Below are 20,355 nucleotides of genomic sequence, written 5' to 3'. Positions count from 1 at the left end.
CATATTGCTGACAATGTAATTTTGCCAGATCTTATTCTATTACTTCTTTTCCAAAAAATCTTGAGTTTGCCCTTTTATTTATTATATAAAGTATAAATTTCACACCCTTGAGGCAAGACCTTTAATGATTCGGCTCCCACCTGCCTTTCAACATTTATTTTTTATTACCCTCATTCACAAGCACTATATTCCACTCAGAAAAATTCTTGTACCAGGAACAAATTCAGTGGGTGGGGTGGGATACAACATACAATTGAGGCAGAGGACAATCTGCCTTAGCAACAACATGCTAGGAAAAAGGACTTTCTGTACCCCCCCAAAATCTGGACTATATGCCCAAGGCATGACAAATAGTTCCTCAGAAGAAGGTGAAGGAGTGAAAAAATGGGGAAAGGTAGATTGTAGAGGAGGGAGACATGACAATGGGCCCCTGAAAAATAAAAACCTAGGACAGTATGAAAAAATAAGTTACAAGACACAGCACAGGCTGATGAAAGATTACAGGAAGAGCCAGAAGATGAGCCAGAAGACTGCCCCAGGGAAGAAGCCTTTTCTCCATCCTCCATCAAGCAAAGCCCAAGTCACTCCACCTTAGAATGGACTCCAGCCAAATTAAGTGACTCATCTTTTCTTCTACCTTCCAATTGCACATATTTGCATTCACCCTGTTGGGTCTGGAATGGATTTCCCTTCTCTGTCTGTTGAAATTCTTCTCTTCCTCCAAGGTCTAACCAGATGCCACTTCTATGATGAAGTCTACAAATAAAATTGATCACCTTTACTTTGAAGATCAACACCACTGTAGGTCCACAGGAGAGATCCAACAATCATCTTCAAACATGCACCATGTTTGTTTTTCTATAAGTCTTATGTTCCTCATACTAAATGGTAAATAGTTTGAAGACAGGGACTACATCACATTTAATTTTGTTGAACTATTCTTTATTTCTTTAGTTTGAACAGTAGGTACTTTATTTAAATACAAAAAAAATTTTTGGAATAGTTTAAAGTACAGATTTGAAACATCATCAGATCTATGACTTCATCAAAGTGGAGATTCCCTCTTCCTACCTCACCATGCCTTCTCACACTCTGTAATTCTTGCACGTATCTCCTACCATAAATTCTTCATCAAGGATCTACACAATGTCCTATCGGCCTTTCTATGTTTCTTTTATTTTTTAGTAATTATCAGTGTCACCAGTGGAACTGAACATCACTTATCTCTTATTCTTGCTACATGATGCATCTTCTTTTCCTTTTATAAACTTTCTCGGTATCTCTTATGCAACCTTTTGATGCAAAGTTTTAATTAATCTTGGCTATAAATACATATGTCTCATTTCTATCATCAAATATATGAGGATTTATTTTTCTTTGAAATATATGTAAAAATAGATTGCAATATAATTACCAATATGTAAACAATTTTACAAGTCCAAAGAAATGACATTTATTAATATAATAAAATTTTTTGTACTTTATTTGTTGTCACTATGTTGTTTATACTTGAGATGATTATCCTTACAGCCATCTTTTAGTGAATAACATAGTGCAAACAATATGGCAGGAAAAAAAAACAATAAAAAATTGCTTCATGCAAAATGATTAATCTATAATCTCAACAGGAAAGCACATTATCATCCATCTTTTACTGTGCCCACTGTTTTTTAGCTCTTTGACTTTCCTCATTGGAGTAAGCTGCATTCAGTCATTGAATTCAATATATGCCATCAAGTACTCAAGAGCTTATGACCCATGTTGTGAAACTGACCAGGAGCCAGAGCCAGTGGACCTGATTCAATACACAAGTGGACCCTTCTCTCTTTCCTGACAGAAAATTCTAGGAATATTTTCTTGTAATTTTTGTAGGTTTCTTTTCCGTATGCCTTCCTTGCATTAGAAAATGGGAACAAGAAAAATAAATTACTAGGAAGAAATAGGAGTATAATAATGGTTTCCAAACTTCTTGATTTTATTATCAGACCAGTCATTTTATACTGAAATACAAACTCATCTGGAAAAAGTAGCTACTAAAAGGACAGTATGGAAATTATCTAATCTGTTATTTAACCTATAAAACACATAAATGAACACACTAATGGCTATGGTCTATATTAAAATAACATGAAGAATAGAAGCTGTAACTTAAATGTGGTTTTCTAGTGGACTGTATTTTAGACACCCAAATAATCAGTCAGAGTTATGGTTTGGCCCATATTTTACACTTTGCTTTGTATAGATAGCCTAAGGAATAATAATTTTTAAATATGTATATAACTTTAATATATTTAACATGTATTGATCATCCTGCCATCAGGGGGAGAGGATGGGGGGAAGGAGGGGAAAAATTGGAACAAAAGGTTTGGCAATTGTCAATGCTGTAAAATTACCCGTGCATATAACTTGTAAATAAAAAGCTTTTTTAAAAAATAAAATAAAATAAATATGCATATATATGGACAGATATAAACATATAGATATATATACATTTATTTATATTTTTATATATTATTTTGTTGATTCTTGTCTATGTTCATTCCAAAGATTACTGAGTCAGTGATATAAAGTCATGCAAGGTGATAATTATCTTTAAACATGTGGTCAAACTTTGGCATATGCATAATTTTGCCCAAAAATATAGTCATATATATATATATACATATCATCATCATCACAGAGTCTCAGAATTAGAAAGCACCATAGAGCTCATTTCAGTAATAATCTCTGTTATATTCCCTTTAAATGGTCACATAGCCTTTGCTTGAAGACTTCAATGAGAGAACTCACTGTCCCTTGAAATGGCCAAATCCATTTGCAAGTTGCTCATATTTTTAGAAAGCTGATTTTTTACTTTGACCTTAAGTTTAAATTTGCCTTTTATGAGACCCATTTCTTTCTCCAGGTTTTGTGATATTGGACAGCTGTCATCCCATGCTCTAAATCCTCTCATTTACAGGTGAAACATCCTGAGGTTCTCCAATTAATCCTCATATAGAATGATCTTGAGATCCTCCTCATTCTCATTGCTCTCTGGACACAATCCAGCTAATACGGACACTAGTTTGTAAGGTCATCCATTTAGAAAGGAAGGGACTACAGAGATAATTTGGTCCAATGGCTAAACTGTACCAGTAACGAAACTGAGATCAGGTATTGACCAGTAGAGCTCTGTCTTTGGTCCTCTTTTCTTCTCTCTCTGTGCTATTTTACTTAATGATCTTATCTCCTCCCAAGGATACAATCATTAATTTTATGTAGCTGATTCTGAGATAGACAGACAGAGATAGATAAACAGATAGAAGTACTATGCAGATGAGTCTAATAGCTCAATATATATGAATTATCTGTACATATATGTGTGTGTTTACATATTCATGTATTATGTATGTATACACTTATATCTCTGTATGTGTCTATGTGTATAATTTCCAACCCCAATCCCTCTGCTAAAATTAAATTACACATCTCCAATAGACTCTTAGATATCTCAAACTGCATTCCCTATTAGCATCTTAACATGTCCAAAAGGGAACTCACTATCTTTGTCCCCAAACCATCCCCCTTACTAAACTTTCCTATCACTCTCAAGAATACCCTCATTCTCCAGGCTGCCAGATGTTAATACCAGCATGGAGTGAGAATAACTGAAGGAGACATAGAGCATAGCAACTCTTAGTCCCTGAATATCTTGCGGGAGCAACACATCTCAGAGGACCAAAACATATGGGATTAGATTTCCTGAGAATAATGGCTCTCATTAGGAAATGTTAAATACAATAATTGTAAGCTTTACATAAAAAACTACCAAAAGGGAGATTTTATGGTTTAAGCAAAGTCTTGAAGGAAGCCAAGGATTCTATATTCAAGAAACTGAGGCTCTGAGAAGTAGAGTTACTTGCCCAATATTACACGAGTAGTTAGTTTCAGAGGTGAGAGGTGTGGAAAAATAAATGCTTGCTAATTGAAAACAAATTATTTTTTTAAATATGTCAAATATATATTTAGAAATATTAGTTGTGAGAAAATTTTTGAGGATAAAAAACCTAATTTATTTGCAATATATAATATATAAGATCTCCCACAGTGATTACAGAATAGAATAGAATATCTAATTCTAGATTAAATCTGAATGTATATAAAATTAAATGTTTAAAGTAACATGTAAAGTAACATTCCTTTTTGGAAAGGAATCAACTTCACAAAAATCACAAGACATATTATACTTGATTCCTTCTGATTCTTCCAGCATGCTGCATTTCATCCAGGACATTTCTCACAGACTCTACACAAACTTCTCCTTTGTGATGTTTCTTAGAAGCCAAATTCCACACAAGTTCAAAGTTCTCATCAGTAAGATTGACACCAATATTCCGTAATATCCGAGCAATCTATAAAAATATCATTTTAAAGCAAAGTGTCATTTTTTAAAAACTATAAAGTAATAGGTTTTCTCATTGTAGAAAGGACAGTAGAGATCCAGGCTCAAAGACATGATAGCTTTTTTTTAAGACAGTTTGGATTACTACTCACTTGGGGATAATGAGAAGAAGGGAAAGAAAAGCTAGAAAAGAAAAAGATAAATAAAAGGACAATGCAAGATTACAAAGAAAGCTGAGAAGCAAGAGAAAGAAAATATAAAGTCAAAAGAAGTTTAAAACTGTGAAAGCATTAGGGAAAAGAGAAACAAAACAAGAGCAGAGCTACTGGGAACAGAGAAGGGAGGACCAAAAGTTAGCAAAGGAAAGCAATCATATGCAGTATCAAATCAACTTGAAAAAAAATTGGAATAATAAAAGAATGGTTCTTAAAAATCCTCTTTAAAAAAAAAAAAAGACCATCATAAATCAGAGAATCAGTCTGCCTGTGCAGAATAACAATACCCCCACCTCATTTTCTGTTCATTTACACTCAATAAGAGATAAGTAAGGTCATTGTTGTTATTCAGAAGTTCAATAGTATCTGACTTTTCATGAGTCCTCATGGACCAGAGCACACTAACCCCTTCTGTCTAGTGAATAGTATGAATTAATTTAAGTATTGATTGATTTGATCTCCTTGCTGTCCAAGGGAATCTCTTAAGTCTTCTCCAGTACCACAATTCAAAAGTGCTGATTCTGCTTTCCTTTTTCAGTCCATCTCTCACAGCCATCCATTGCCAGGTCACACTGGTCAAAATAATGGAATCTTTCAGAATGTGTATTCCCTGTGCAAAGCTTATTTTAGAACCTTTCCTTTCATCGATGACAACCCATTGTAAGTTTCTGTCTTTCAGCTGCCAGCCTATTATCAATAGTTGATTGATTGGCACATTCCATGGGACTAAAATGGATGAATATTTGGTTTTTCTTTTCTTTAAGGGGTTGGTGTGACATACTGAGAAATGAGTTGGATTTGGAAGCAGAGAATGTTAAATAATGCTAAAATAATGTCAAATTTGCAAAGAAAAGATCTAGAAGTCTTAAATTCACATGAAGTTTTGGTGGAGAGGAGGAAGAAACTGAATTAGGTTTCAGATAGTTGATGAGAAGACTCAACATTTTCTCAGGATAGGAAAAGAGAGAAGATATTTATCTACTACTCCTTCAATCCCAAGGGCATTCAAGAATAGATCTCCAAGAACATTAATGGAAGCTACCATTGGCCTAGTGGGAAAAAGAGAGAGAGAACTTCCCTTCTGAGGCATTTCCAATTTTTCCTAAAAATAGTAAATAATATTTACCATAAGGGATCCAATATGATTCCAAAGAGGAGTATATATATATATATGGATATATAGATATAGATAGATAGATAGATAGATATGTATGTGTGTGTGTATATATACATATACACATACACACACACACACACACACACATACACACCATCTGTTTGGATGCCTAAAATTCCTATAACCAGACAAAGAGCCTCTCTTTCTATTATTAGGGCCATTGATAGAGACTTGGAAGGGAACTTTGTGGTCAACTTAAGAGTGACTGCTTTTTACAAATAAAGGACCAAAGCCTTTTCATGGTTTAGGAAATTGTTCAAGGTGATAGAACCAGAATTTGCACAAAGCTCCAGAGAGCTTCCACAAGGGAGGAGCAGAGTCTCTGGAAAGTGACATGGATTATTTTAATATCCATAAAACACTTTCTTATGAAGTGTTAAAAAAAAAAAAAGTTGAGCTCCATAGAGAATATATGGGGAGAAATATATTATATCCTCTGATCATAAGGCCAATTTGACTAATTAATTTCTTTCTGCCAGACAAGGAGATCCATATGCCATAATGACTGTGACTTTGTGCTTACCTATCAGCCTTGCTGAAACCACAGGTGAGGTGCTTGTGAAATGAAATCCTGTATCAATGTATCAGAAAGAGCAGAGCTGAATCAGCTCTCCAAGAGTATTTTTTCCCTTCTTCTGTTTGTTTTTTAACTTTTACTTTTAGTTTTCCTCTTTTTGATGCATTTTAGCTATGTAAAGATTTAAGCATATATGAAGGACTTGTAAATACATACAGATCCATTTTACTTTTCTTTTTCCAGAACTGTACAAAACCTTCACAACCAAATTCAGGGTAACCCAAAAGGTTCTCTGCTTCAGGTATTCTGTTTATTTTACAGCAGAAAGCTTCAAGTTTTGTTTTGTTTTGTTTTTTAAAGTCTAAAAAGAAGATACAAATAAAGTTAAATTACTTGATAATATGAAATAATATACTGTACCTCATCTTTTGATCTAGCCTTAAAGAAGTCTGTTTCAAACACTCCCTTTTCACTGTAGATGGATGGGTGTAATAATGTGTAGGAAGTGCCTAAATCACCGTAATCGGTTCTATCGCTGATACGACGAAAACGAGGGGCTGGGAGATCAGAACGAATCGTTGGAATACCAGACACGGGAATACCTACAAAATGAAAATTAATAAGAAAAGGAAACAAAGCTCTCAAATCAGTAGGGGAAAAGTTCACATCAAGAGAGGAAGCATTAATAATAGAGAATACTTGACTGAGGCTCATTCATATCATAATGAAAAAAGTCATATAGAAGTCTACTATAGAGCTTGATCAAAAAGAAGAAAGGAATGAGTTTAAGAAATACTTAACAGTCTTGACAAAGAACACAACACTGTAATGATAATGGTTTTCAGCTATCTATTGCTAGAGTATTCTCTACTGAAAACAGAATAGCTAATAATTTGATTTGTCTTAATTTCATTCTTCAAAAAAAAAAAAAAAAAAGGAGGAAGCAAAAGAGGAACAGCTTTTTCTATATTTGATGACCAATAAGGAAGACCTAGTTAATAAAGCAAAACGCCAAGAATCACATAGCAGGAAAAGCCAGAGAAAGAAAGGGAAGGTTTTCAAGTCCTCCCATCCAATCCATTCTGACCTGACCAAGAATTCTCTCTGCAATATTATTGACAACTGATCAATCTTGGAAGTGGAAATAAGTGGAAATCTTGAAATAAAGTGACCCTAAGAGTTTGGAACAAAAAAGAAGGAAACCTCTTGGAAAAATAAGATACACTTTATATTTTTGAAGAGTAGATTTTGGATACTGCAAATAAAGGATGACAGGATATCATAGTCTTAAATTCCATAGATCTTAGCTCTGGAGGAATGGTGAACCCTCAAGAAAATAATTCTGACTTCATAACTATAAAAGATTCAGATGACGAAGGAGGAGCTGTATAAAGAGATCAAGGTAAGTGGGAAAATATCTCATTGGCTATGTCAATATACCAGCTATGTGATCCTGGACAGGTAACCTCCCAGTACCCCAAACAACTATTTAAGTCTATAAGTTGAATAAAAAGTAGAAATCTGTGCTGGTAGAGCATATTTCTGACTGAGAGTTCCCTATACCAATAAAATTAAGTCCTATAAAAAAAAAAGCAATGGAGATTATTTAAAGGCATATTTTAGAAAACTAAAGCAAAGATAGTAAAAACTAAGGACGAATACCATAAAGTAATACAATCTTTAGGATAGTGATGTCAGAAATACTGAAGGTCAAAATTAGTTGAGTCTGGTAATAAATCTATTGATAAGGAAGGCACTTTTTAACTATGTCTGGGGATACAAGGAAGAGAACACAAAGAGCTAAACCTAAGAATGGAGGCTAGAAAGACAAGAGAGACAGGGAACATGGTCTAGCAGAAGACTGGCCAGAATCTACAATCAAAGGATCTGGATTTTAATCCTGCTTTCTTACTTGTATGATCTTGGGCTTTGGTTCCTCCTCTAGGAAAATAAAAGGGGCAGATGAGATGCTCATTAAGCTGCCTTAGAGATCTGACTATATAAACTATTCAACTCCTGTTTTACTTGTATTTTCTTTGCCAAGGAAAAACATCTTTGGATTAGGAAGGATAGAATAAAAATGATTAATGGAGTGGACCCTAAAAATAAGAGAAGAGTTAACACCTCACACAGAACTAGACAGCAAGGTCCATCCCAAGGTCCTGAAAGAACTTTCTTAAGTGACATCTGTGACATGATCAATGACTTTTCAGCCCAGCCACTTTAGGGCTCGAATGAGCCAATAGCCCATCCCCCCAAAAGGGGGGAAAAGGTGGGTTCCTCCAACTACAGGTTTCTGAGCTTCACTTTTGACTCTCAGCAAAATTCTGGAGCACTTTTTAAAGAAATAGTTGATGAGCACTTAGAAAGGAAAGTTGTGACCACTAAGAGACAACACAGGTACAAGAAAGGCAAGCCAGACTGACTCCATTTCCCTTCTTGATGGTATTTTTAACAAGGAAATCAAGGTCAAGCCTGGATTTGGGGAAGGATTTAACAAAGACTCTCATGTAATCTTTGTGCATTAGATGAAGATATGGAATTTGGATACTGATATAGTCAAATGAACATGAAACTTGTAGAGCAAAAGAGGAAAAAAAGGCATTTCCATGCTTTCAGGAAAGAGCTGGTAGGTAACTGTGAATGTGTAATGTTGCATAGAGTTCCAGTTGCCAACACTGTCACTAACTTTTGAATGACTCATCATGAGTAAGATATCTGAAAATTACTCTGATGTAAAGAATAAAATGAAAAGAAGGAAGATGGAACAAAGGGAGGAGGAATGAAGAAAAGGAGGAGATTGAGGAAGGAGAAAAATATGAAAAAGAGAGGAGGTCAAAACTCCATGCAACTGGGAGAGAATTGAAGAAGTCATTTACTCTTCCCCTTGCCAGAGAAACTGATGTCTACCCTACTCCTAAAGACTTCTAGGATAGGTAAATATCCTTAGTAACCAACTGCGGTGGAAGTCAAATTTGATAAAATGTCCATTATTTAGCTCCTGATTTCCCATTGTTTCAAATTGAGCTAAAATACAAAGAATGTTTTCTTGCTATTTCCATGAGTTTCTTGGTTCTTAAAAAAAGACAAGTCTAACATACTCACTCTTTGGAGAGATGCCTCCTACCACTGCATTAATTTGAGAAGATGTTGTTTTATAATCAGCAGATACTTTATCTGTTGGTCTTGTGAGAGTCCGGGGAGTTTTCATGTCTTTCCCAGGTTGTTCTTGCACAATATCTTCAGGTTTGATCAGAGGAATGCATTTATCCGCTAATTCTGTACCAGGAGCGAGTTGACGCTCAGGATCTTCTGACAGTTTTTTCCCTTTAAGAAAGTAGCAGATGCAGATTGTTGTGTATGTAAAATGCATATAAATATATTTTGAATTTTAAAAGTATCTCCTAGTAAAGAATGTGTTTTAAATCTAGCCAATCAAATGTACCCAAAGTGAAGTGCCATTAATAGTTTCTCATTCAAATAATTTTAACTCCAGAGTGCCTAGGATCTCTAAAAATTTACTGAACTACTCCATTATGCTATCAAAAATAATTATTCATTTTTTAAAATGTTGGATTTTAAGAGTAAGAATGGTCTTAATAGATCATCTAATTCAGCTAGTAGAGCGAAACATGTTATAGAAAGCATACTGTCTAAAATTGGAATATACTTAAAAGTCCCTGATTTTTATGAAGAAGAAAAAGAATGTAATTGTACTCATGACAAATTAAATATAGCAGGGTTTTTGTTTTTTGTTGTTTTGTTTTGTTTTTTAGCTTTTATGTAGAAGATACAATAAAATGGAGAAATTCCTAAAAAAAAAAAAAAAAAAGAAAGAAAGTAGCAGAGCATATTTGTTATAAGAGCTTTCTTTTTTTTTTTTTTCCAGTTGGGGAGGGAAGTGGTAGAAGGTTAAAAAATAAATGTTAATTAAAATTTTAAAAAAGAAGAAAGTAGCAGAAAATGCTAGCTGTGATTAGCACCAAGCATTTGCAGTTGCCATTGCCTAGTCAATCAGTCAATTATTAAGACTTGCCATGTGCCAGGTACCATGCTAAGCTCTAGCAAAAAAATCTGCCCCTTGCCCTCAACTGGCCTCCATATTTATTTTTCTCAGGGGAGGTCAGGGTTGAGGCTGATTCTCCTTACCTTGCCAAGGCTAAAAGTACAATAGCCTAACACTTCCTAGCTGTGTGACTCTGGGCAAGTCACTTAACCCCAATTACTTCAGCCAAAAAAAAGTACAATAGCCACTGACAGTCTGGTCCCAATACTCACCACCACAGCAGCTTTAGCTGGCTCCTGCCCTTCCTATGCAACCTGGTAGTCCTCCAGCCCCTGGCTCACCATACATGTGCCATACTTAGTGTGGATACCCAGTTAGCATAGCCCACTGCAGCTTGGAACTCCCAAACGCAAGTGATCCATCAGCCTCAGCCTCCCTGGCAGGACTAGAGATGTGAGCCATCATTCCTGGCTAGGGAACTTCCATTTTAATGACAACTTGGTACATACAAAACATATGCAGAATACAAGGGAAGGTATTAACAGCTGGGAAGACTAGGATGGACCTTCCATAGAAGGGATAGCCTCCCATCTTGTCCAAGTTAGAATCAGGAGCTATTCACAGGTCCAATCCCACCACTGATCAGAATTAGAAGCCTAGACCTGCTCTTTTTCCAGCCAGAACAGGACTTCTCTAGGTAACTCGATGGCCTTCGGTGCCCACACTATGGGTTTCCATCCCACCCAGTAGGGCTCACCACACTAATGCAGTACTTAATGGGCAGAGCCCAATATGTCCCAGCCTCTTGCACTTCAAAGCTCTGATGCCCAAAAGATGGGCCAGTCTCAGCCCCCTTAGAAATGGGGAGGAGGTCCCGCCAGGACAAGTTTATTAATGCTTTTCTGTCCATTCATTCATTTCAAAAATCACATACCTGTGAGGAGGATCTTCTCTTCATATTCCTTGATGGGCATCAAGTCTTTCCAGTTCAGAAAATTAGCAAACTCTTGGTAATTAATCATGCCATCCCCATCCAAATCACAGTAATCAAACAGTTCGGTCAAGAGCACGTCGTTTAGTTCTAGGTTCATCTGAGAACAGGCTCTCTGGAGCTCTTGTTTGTCTATCATCCCATCTCCATTCTGTTAGAAACAGGGTAGAAAACAAAAGGACGTGTGCTCCTTCAGACTTGTCCGTGGGCTCTCCATGTCTGTGGCCTTGGAGCCAGACATGTTTTCTGCGCTTTCCTACCAGGAGCATGGTATACACCAGAAGGCATGTTCCCAATCTGGTCAAGAACCTTCTTGGAGCCGGGCAATGGGAGTTCCCCAGGGAAATAGTCTATTCCACAAAATCACCATATATTAAGGGTCCACTATACCATAAACTAGATTTTTGGAGATTCAAAGACGTCAAATGTAACCTTGCTTGATCAAGATCCTTTTGCTTTGAACTAATAATTTGATTGGGTGGTAAAGACAAATAACAAAATTGGTTATGAGTTTAAATGGGTCTTGATCCACAAAGTGCCTTAAAGTTGGGATCACTTTTCTGGAGGAAGGGGAAAGACACTATAGAAGGGGGATGTGTTACATAATCTTCATGCCTTTTTGTGAGGCAAATGGGGGTTAAGTGACTCCCAGGAGTCACACAGTTAGGAAGCATTTCAACTCAGGACCTCCTGACTCCAGAGCCACTGCTCTATCCACTGTATTACCCAGCTACCTCTGTGCTATATACCCTTAAAGGAATGACATGAAAACACTTAAAATATAATGTCAAGACATTGAATGAAGGCAAGGCAATGGATTTGTGTAAAAAACATAGTACTTGTTTTCCTTTAGGAATGTTTCTCACAATTCAATTTAAGAAACATATGATTTTCACCATGTTTAACACATATTGGATTACTTGCCATCTAGGGGAAGGGTGGAGGAGAAAGGGTTAAGTTAGAACACAAGATTTTGCAAGAGCCACTGTTGAAAAATTATCCTTGCCTATGTTTTGAAAATAAGAAATTTCACTTAAAAAAAAAAAAGAAATATATATTGTTTTCAGGTGCAGGTGCTAGGTAGATGCTGGTGATACAAGGACAAAAGTGAAATAGCCTGATTTCTAGGAATTTCATTCAACTGGTAAGGAATGAGATATATACAGACAAGATAACTGGAGGACAAAAAGAACACAATCATCTAGAAGATTAAAAAAAAAAAAAAGACTTCTCTAGGAAGTGACATCTGAGGTGAACCTTGGCAGAAGATAAAGACTCAAAAGCAGAAATTCTGAATCTTTTGCATGTGTCCTAGATCACCTTGTCAATCTGGGGAAGCCTGGAGACTCTTTTCAAAGGCATTTATTTAAATGCCTCAAATAAAAGATTACAAAGGAAATCAATCATATTGAAATGTAGTTATGTACTGTACATGGCAAAAACAAGATTCTGTGATGTTCAACTGTAATGGATATAGCTCTTTTCAACAACAAGGTGATTCTGGCCAGTTCCAATAGACTTGGGATGAAGAGAGCCATCTGCATCCAGAGGAAGGACTGTGGGAACTGAGTGTGGATCATAACATAGCATTTTCATCTTTTTTGTTATTTGCTTGCTTGTTTTTTTTCTCTCTTTTTTTTCCCTTTTGATCTGATTTTTCTTGTGCAGCATGATAATTGTGGAAATATTTATAGAAGAACTGAACATATTTAACATAAATATTGGATTGCTTGCTGTCTAAGGGAAGGGGGAAAGGGGAAAGAGGGGGAAAATTTTGGAACACGATGTTTTGCAAGGGTGAATGTTGAAAACTATTTTTGCATATATTTTTAAAAATAAAAACTTATTTTTTAAAAAATAAATGCTATGAAAATTGGGGCAGGTAGGTGGCACAATGGATCTAGAGCACTGGGCCTGAAGTCAGGAAAACTCATCTTCTTGAGCTCAAATTTAGGCCTTAGATATGTCTTAACTATGTGGCTCTGGGTAAGTCACTTAACCCTGTTTGCCTCAGTTTCCTTATCTGTAAAATAAGTTAGAAAAAATTAGCAAATCATCCTAGTATCTTTGCCAAGAAAAACCCAAAAGGAGTCACAAAGAGTCAGGCATGACTGAAAATGATTGTGCAAAAAATGATCAAAATATGTACTTTTGAGAAAAACAAATTCACTGATTGTAGGTTAAGAACTTTTGGTCTAAGAGGTAAGAAAAGAGAGCTTTCAAGGTATGGAGGAGACACAGAGAGACAAAAGCTAAGATACAGAAATCAGCTCTGCCATTCTCTGTGACTGGAGAAATCAATCATCTTATCTCTCATGCTCAGTTTCTCCATTTGTGAAATGAAATCATTACACTGAATGACCTCTACAATCCCTCCCATGGTCAACACAATCATGAATTACTGCAGTGATTGTTTCTAGAGCTAAATAGTGATTTGATTGGATTTGTATAGTGAATGTTAGAGATGACTAATAAAAATAGAGCAAAGTCCAGAAAGTCAAATAGAAAAGGATGGACAAGGAGCAGATGTTTCAACCTGTTATAGTAGCCCAGAGATTATGGATTGTGTCCACTACTAGAAAGGGACAAAAAGTCAAGGGAATAGTACCAGATGCACAAGAGAAAGAAGAGACATCTTATTTATTTTCTATGCTGTCAGTGTTTGTGTTCAGTGAAATGTCTTAAGTGACATGAAAAAAAAAAAAAAGAAATCACATATAAAAGCAGAGGTTTTAATATTGGGGATCTGGGTTTCTAATTCCATAAAGGAGCCCAAAACTATTCTGCAGAGGTCTAGGGGCACTTACTTCTCCCAAAAACCATCATCAAGCTCGCAATTAGGAAATCTTCCTAATTTAGAGCTAGGCACTGAGCTAAGAAAGCAGTGAGGGTACAAAGAAATGGGGAAATAGACAATGCCCTCAAGCAGCTCCCAATTTAATGGGAGAGACCATATGCAAACAACTATATATCTACAAGATATATGGAAAGTGGAAATGGAAGGTAATATCAGAGGGAAGGCATTGAAGAAGGCAAGGATGCCAGAAAATAATTCCTGGAAGGTAAACTTTGATTTATTCTTGAAGGAAGCCAGGAGGCAAAGTAAACAGGAGGGAAGATGGAGGAAGTCAGGAAAAAAGGTACAGGGTTTGAAGATGGAGAGTACCATCACCTTATCACTACCAGCAACGGCTGCTGGTCAGTAGCCAGACCATCACTCCTGCTTCCAGCCTATCCCTCGTAGTTCCTATGGACAAAGGACCAGCTATCCCAAACATTTACAGGCCACGTAAACTCAACTTAAGCTGCAAAGCAACCCTAAGTTGAGGCAGGAGGCTCCATGCACTAGGTAGGTCAAACCACCCCCTCCATTGCCTTGACCACTATCTCCCATCAGCCCCTGACGGAAACAGACCAGGAGCCTGAACTCAAAAGCCTTTGGAAGAGCACTGCTTCCATCCCATCATCAAATGATTCAACACCAGAAAATATTATGATTTTATTGGTGGAAATTACATCAAAAAGAAGCTTCTGTCCCCCAAGAATGATGGAAACTTTCCATCTGACTTGTAACTAAAACCTTCCATCTATATTGCCTCTACCATTTGGATGGCAGTTCCTGAAGGGCAGACATTGTCTTGCCACTTTATTTGTATGCTTAGCATTTAGCAGAATCCTTTGCATATAGTAAGTATTTAATAAATGCTTTGTTCATTCAATCATTCATATATGAATGGAAAGCTACTCACTAAACTCCACTGGCTCCCTATCACCTCCAAAAGCAGTAACAAAAATGCTCTATTTGGCAATCAAAGCCCTTAAAATCCTAGACCTGTTTTTTTTCCAGTATTCTTACATCTTATTGCCCAACATCCCTTCAACCCATTGTCACCAGCCTCCTAGCTGTTCCACAAATAAGACATTCCATCTCTCAGCTCCAGGCATTTTTTCTGTTCCCTAATCCTCCCCACTCCTCCCCTCAGACTACTTATCTCTCTGGCTTCCTTTCAGTCCCTAACCAAAATGCTACCTTCTACAGGAAGTCTTCTCTAACCCCACTTAATTCCTGTGTTTTCTCTCATTCATTTACATATTTGCTTGAACACTATCTCCCCAATTAAACTATAAGCTCCTTGATAGCAGAGACTGCATTTTTCCTCTTTATATTTCCTCAGTCTTTGACACTGTGCTTGGGACAAAGTAGACATCCAATAAATATTTATTGTTTGATGGATGGATATAGATAGCAATAAATGGATATGCTCATTTCCGTCACAGAATTTACAGTCAATCCATTCCTATGTATACTTTTTTTCCTGAAGTAATCTCTGAAATTGAGCTGGATTTGATTGAGGGGGTGGGGAATCTTTATTTTAGTTGACATATCTAATTTTAGTTCTTGCTAATTTTCAAAATAGCCAACATCTAGTCTATAATTTTATGTGCTCAAAATCACATATAAAAGGTTTTATGTCAAACGATTCTATACAAGCAAATTGGATAGTTAGGTATTCTCTAACTACTAATTTGTGAAAATGTAGGATTTTGTGTATATAGATGTTCTTATAAAAATCAGTTCCATTTAAATAATGTGTATTAAACTATTACTAGAAAAACAGGCACATTAATGTATAGTTGATGAAGCCATTTGTGAAAGCAATTTGGAATTATACCCCCAAAATTGCTAAAGTATCTATACACTCTGATCCAGCAATACTTCTACCAGCCCAGCAACCCAAGAGGCCAAAAAGATATAGAAAAGTCCCATGTACACAAAAATACTTTTGTTCTTTTTGTAGTGGCAAAGAACTAGAAGCTAAGAGATTGTCCATTAATTGGGAAAAAGTTGAACAAATTATAGTAAATGAATGCAATGCGCTATTAATTGCACCTGAAGAAATAAGCAAAAAAGATGGTTTCAGAGAAACCTGAGGACTTCTGTGAACTGATACAGAGTGAAGTGAGGGGGAAAAATTTTTTGCAAAAAATTAGAACAACAGCTTTGTTGATAAGAAGTCCAGTTCAATGACCAAAAATATCAACAATTATAGCTACCGTTTATATAGTGCTCTATAGTTTGATGATGACAAAGTATGCTACCCACCTTCTCACAAAGAGGCAATAGATTCAAGATGCAAAATAAAACAAATACTTTTGGATATGAACAAAGCAAAATATTTGACTATCTGCATTTGCACAAAGATTTGGTTTTTGTATCTTTTTTTGCTTTGTTTTGTTGCTGTTGTTTTTCTAATGGATTAAATGGAAGAGAAAAATGTGATAATCAAAAAGAGAATAAAATAATTTTTAAAATTAAACTATCACTGTCTTTCATTCCAGTGGAGTTATAGAGCTTGAAACCTTGAAAGGAACAACATGGGGTCTGCAATAAAATAGGTATTAAGTAATTTTAAATGATAAAAAGGAAACTTAAGCATTATGTTCATCATTTGATGGCAAATAGAATGTCATTCTTATTTTTAGGGGAAATTGAAATTCTCAACCTATCAAGAATTATTATATTCCCTATTTCTCTAGATAAAAAATGCAAAAATAATTTTTCTCTTTTTCTCTCTCTTTTTCCTCCTACTTTCAGGTTGAATTACTGATAGAACATTAACTAAGAATCTACAGAGTTCGGACTGAAATTTTTTAACCTGAGTCATGTTCCTTGACATCACTTAAATTCATAAATAATTCCTGAGCTCCCCACTTAGACCTGTCTACCTTTTCTACTTTGAACACAATTAGGTTCTAGGATTCTTTACAACATCTCCACAAGACTGATTTACGGGGACATATAACAAGCCATCACACTACTGACCATGTCATAATGCCGGAACGCAGCCAACAAAGAGTCAAAGTTGTGATAATTCACTTTCTTCAGGTGCTGACGAATGGCTGCCAGGACAGCCCGCTGCCTATCCTTGCCACGCTGGAAGTGGTCAGGGTGCCGGTTGTAAATGACATCAGAAGCTCCTATTGGGACACAAGCACAGCAAATTGGTTTTGTTCCAGAAATATAGCAATCCTTATCTGAATAATATTGATGACAATAGTAGTAATAACAACAAGAAATCAACTTCTTTGAATAGGTTAAAAAAAATTTAATCCTAAACACTTTAAACAACGGTTACCATTAAAAATAGTCAATTATAAACATGTGTCTGAAAGCCAGTAGTTTTGCACTATTTCACTACTCAAGAAGAAATTACTTTCTCAAAATCAATTTTCTATCTTATTACAAAAATTCATAGTTTGGTATTCTATCTTCAATTAAAAGAGCGAGCGATGGTATACTGGATGGAAAGATGGCCTTCAATCATGAAAGAAGAGGATCTTAGTTCAAGTCTTATCTCTGATACATATTGGCTGTGAGAGTCTGAATAACTCACTACCTCCAGGTGCTACTAAGCAATTCTCTGAGACACTTAGACTATAAGACAAATGCCTATATGCAATGGTAGAGGACATTTTTTTTCAGTGGGAGTTCTCTATGACCAATAAAATCCATTTTCAATTAAACAGTTGGATGGATTAGAGACTTTTTGGAACTGTAGAATTCTTTGGTGTAAACTTCTCATTTTCTAAATAAGGAGCCTAAGACCCAAAGAGGCTGTGATTTGGCCAGTGTTGGCAAAGTCTGCACCTGAATCCAGGGACCATGGCTTCAATTTGGAGCATTGTTTCCATTGCACCAAGAAGTTTTGCCCTAATAAATTGGCTATTTAATGTGTGAAGTAAAATTAATTCCTCCAAAAATTCTTCATTTTTAGTGACCAAACTCATTAACTTTCTCTTAAATGAAGGCTTGTTCTAACAAACTATTAAATAGGTTCCAATCTCACTATTTTGAATGATTAAGGAAGTCTTTAGGGCAATTAGGTGCCTCAGTGGATAGACATTGGGCTTGGAATCAAGAAGATTCCATCTTCATGAGACACTATCTGTGTAACCTTGGGTAAATAACTCTGTCTGCCTCAGTTTCGCATCTATAAAATTAGCTGAAGATGTAAATGTCAAACTGCTTTGCCAAGAAAACCCCAAATGGGATTGAAAAGAGTCAGACATGGCTAATCAATAACAAAGGAAGTCTTTAATGTTTCAACAATCAGGAGATTTAATAGGTTTTAATCATCCGTTGACAGGTCTTTGGTCAGAGCTAATTTTTCCATTTTGTAATTCAGCATCATATTGATATATTAAGAGCACCTAAAAAGGCCAGAATCCCTTAGTTAAAAGATACAAATCATTGGGGTGAAAACAGAATTGTCAATTTAAGCATTGATTATCAATGAGTTGGAGAGACGGTATGTCACAAAAGCTTACATATAATCCAAACTCAGTAAAAGTTTGTTGAAGTTATATAATTTCAAGCCTTAACTCAACTTTTTTTTTCCTTTTAAAACTTTTTTTTTCTTAAGGCATTCAGTATATAGGGCATTTCAAACTCAAGCTAAGGATTTGAAAAATATGTGTTCAAAAAAAAAAAAAAAACAGATAAAATAAGTTGGTCAAATGATAAGAGTGGAAAGACCTCCTGGTATATTAGTCTTCTGTGAAGAAATTTCCCAGCATGTTGAATGGATCCCTTATAGTAGATTTGTTGGAAAACTGTACCAGAATAGCATAGGGTGAGCAGGCTTAGAAAAGTTCTGGTCTAACCCTACATTGACTCTTCCCAGTTCATCCTTTGCTCAGCTGTCAAAATATTTTTTATAAAAGCACAAATTTGATCATGTTACCCTCACCCCATTTAATAAACCCCAATAGTCCCTTATCACCTCAGCCTGATCAAATATAAAATCCTCTGTCCTTCAAACATCTTCATAACCTAGTCCCTTCCTACTTTTCTACCTTACTCCCTAATCCCATCTCCGTATACTCTTTGATCCCATGACATAGGCATCCTATTACAAGATGCTCACTGTAGATTTTCCCTGGTGTTGCCCATGCCGGGAATACTTTCATCTCCACTTCCTGGTTTCCCTGGCTTCCTTCATGTCCCACTTTTGCAGATTCCTTTAATGACTTCTAGCTCCAATTTCCCATGTATTTTTGGTTTGCATGATGCATGTTGCATTACCCTGTGAGCCCCTTGAGAACAGGGGATGGTTTTTTACCTTTCTTCATATCCCTGGAGCTCAACACAGGATCTGGCACACCTATTAGGTGCTTCATAAATGCTTGCTGATAACCTGTATCCCTCATGGGAATATATACAACAATGAGATAATAGATCTCTAATAGATAATGGTGTTAGATTATTAAGAATGAAGACTAGATCCTGTAATTTGATTTGTCTAAGGAAGTTCAGATGTGACTTCTCCCTTCTATAATGTATGTTAACACCTTCACAGCAATCAATAATACCAGAGCATTGTGTTAAATGATTTGTGTAGTCAAAGAGCCAGTTTAAATGAGAGGCAGAATTTAATCCTGGCTCCAAGGCCAACTCTCTGCCCATAATCCTATGGGACCTCTCATAATTCAAGGATTAACTTCAACTATTTAGTTGTTCATTACACTACTTAAATCCAAATCAACAAGCACTGAGTATCTACTCTTCACCAGGCTCCAGGCTAGGAGCAGGGGATACAAAAAAAAAAAAAAAAAAGTGTTATTATCCTTTTTCTTTTAGTTGATTAGGAGTATTTTTATATAAGGAGGTTGTATTTGTTCAATAAAACCCAATGCATCTATTTTTTTAATTTAAAGACAGAGAGTACTGAGGAATAAATTTTTTCATTCTTCAAATAAAATGACACAAAATCAGTTTCTTCACTTTGTTTTGTTTCATTAACAATTAACAATTCATTAACATTACCCTTGTGATTTTTGTTTAATGGGGGATGTGTAGAGGAAAACAATGTTTAATTCAACAACATGACTTTTTACACTTTGGAAAAAAGCTGTATATTTACCATAATTATCTGGCCGCAGCAATGCTCCAAACGAGTGGTTTGGTGGAAGGTTCATTGTTTCTGCAATGCTATGAATGATAAAAATTCTGTCATTAAAATACTCATCACATGGCAAACCTGAAATCTGAAATAGCTGGAGGTTTA

The 20,355-nt window shown here is 35.9% G+C and overlaps 1 protein-coding gene across 1 annotated transcript in view; it reads right to left on the bottom strand.

Annotated features, from left to right (window-relative positions):
• Positions 1-920: 920 nt before the first annotated feature.
• The window catches only part of EFHB (EF-hand domain family member B), a 43,170-nt gene continuing 23,735 nt past the window's right edge, over positions 921-20,355 (bottom strand). The window contains 6 exon segments of the mRNA XM_052001487.1: positions 921-4,391; positions 6,711-6,892; positions 9,396-9,617; positions 11,231-11,438; positions 17,112-17,266; positions 20,212-20,279. Of these exon segments, the coding sequence (XP_051857447.1) occupies positions 4,221-4,391; positions 6,711-6,892; positions 9,396-9,617; positions 11,231-11,438; positions 17,112-17,266; positions 20,212-20,279 (1,006 nt within the window). The 3' untranslated portion in view covers positions 921-4,220.

Source organism: Antechinus flavipes, chromosome 5 (assembly GCF_016432865.1).
Source record: "Antechinus flavipes isolate AdamAnt ecotype Samford, QLD, Australia chromosome 5, AdamAnt_v2, whole genome shotgun sequence".
Taxonomy (NCBI): Eukaryota; Metazoa; Chordata; class Mammalia; order Dasyuromorphia; family Dasyuridae; genus Antechinus; species Antechinus flavipes.
Note: the sequence above shows the minus strand (reverse complement) of the source record. Positions and strands in the feature narration are given on the sequence as shown.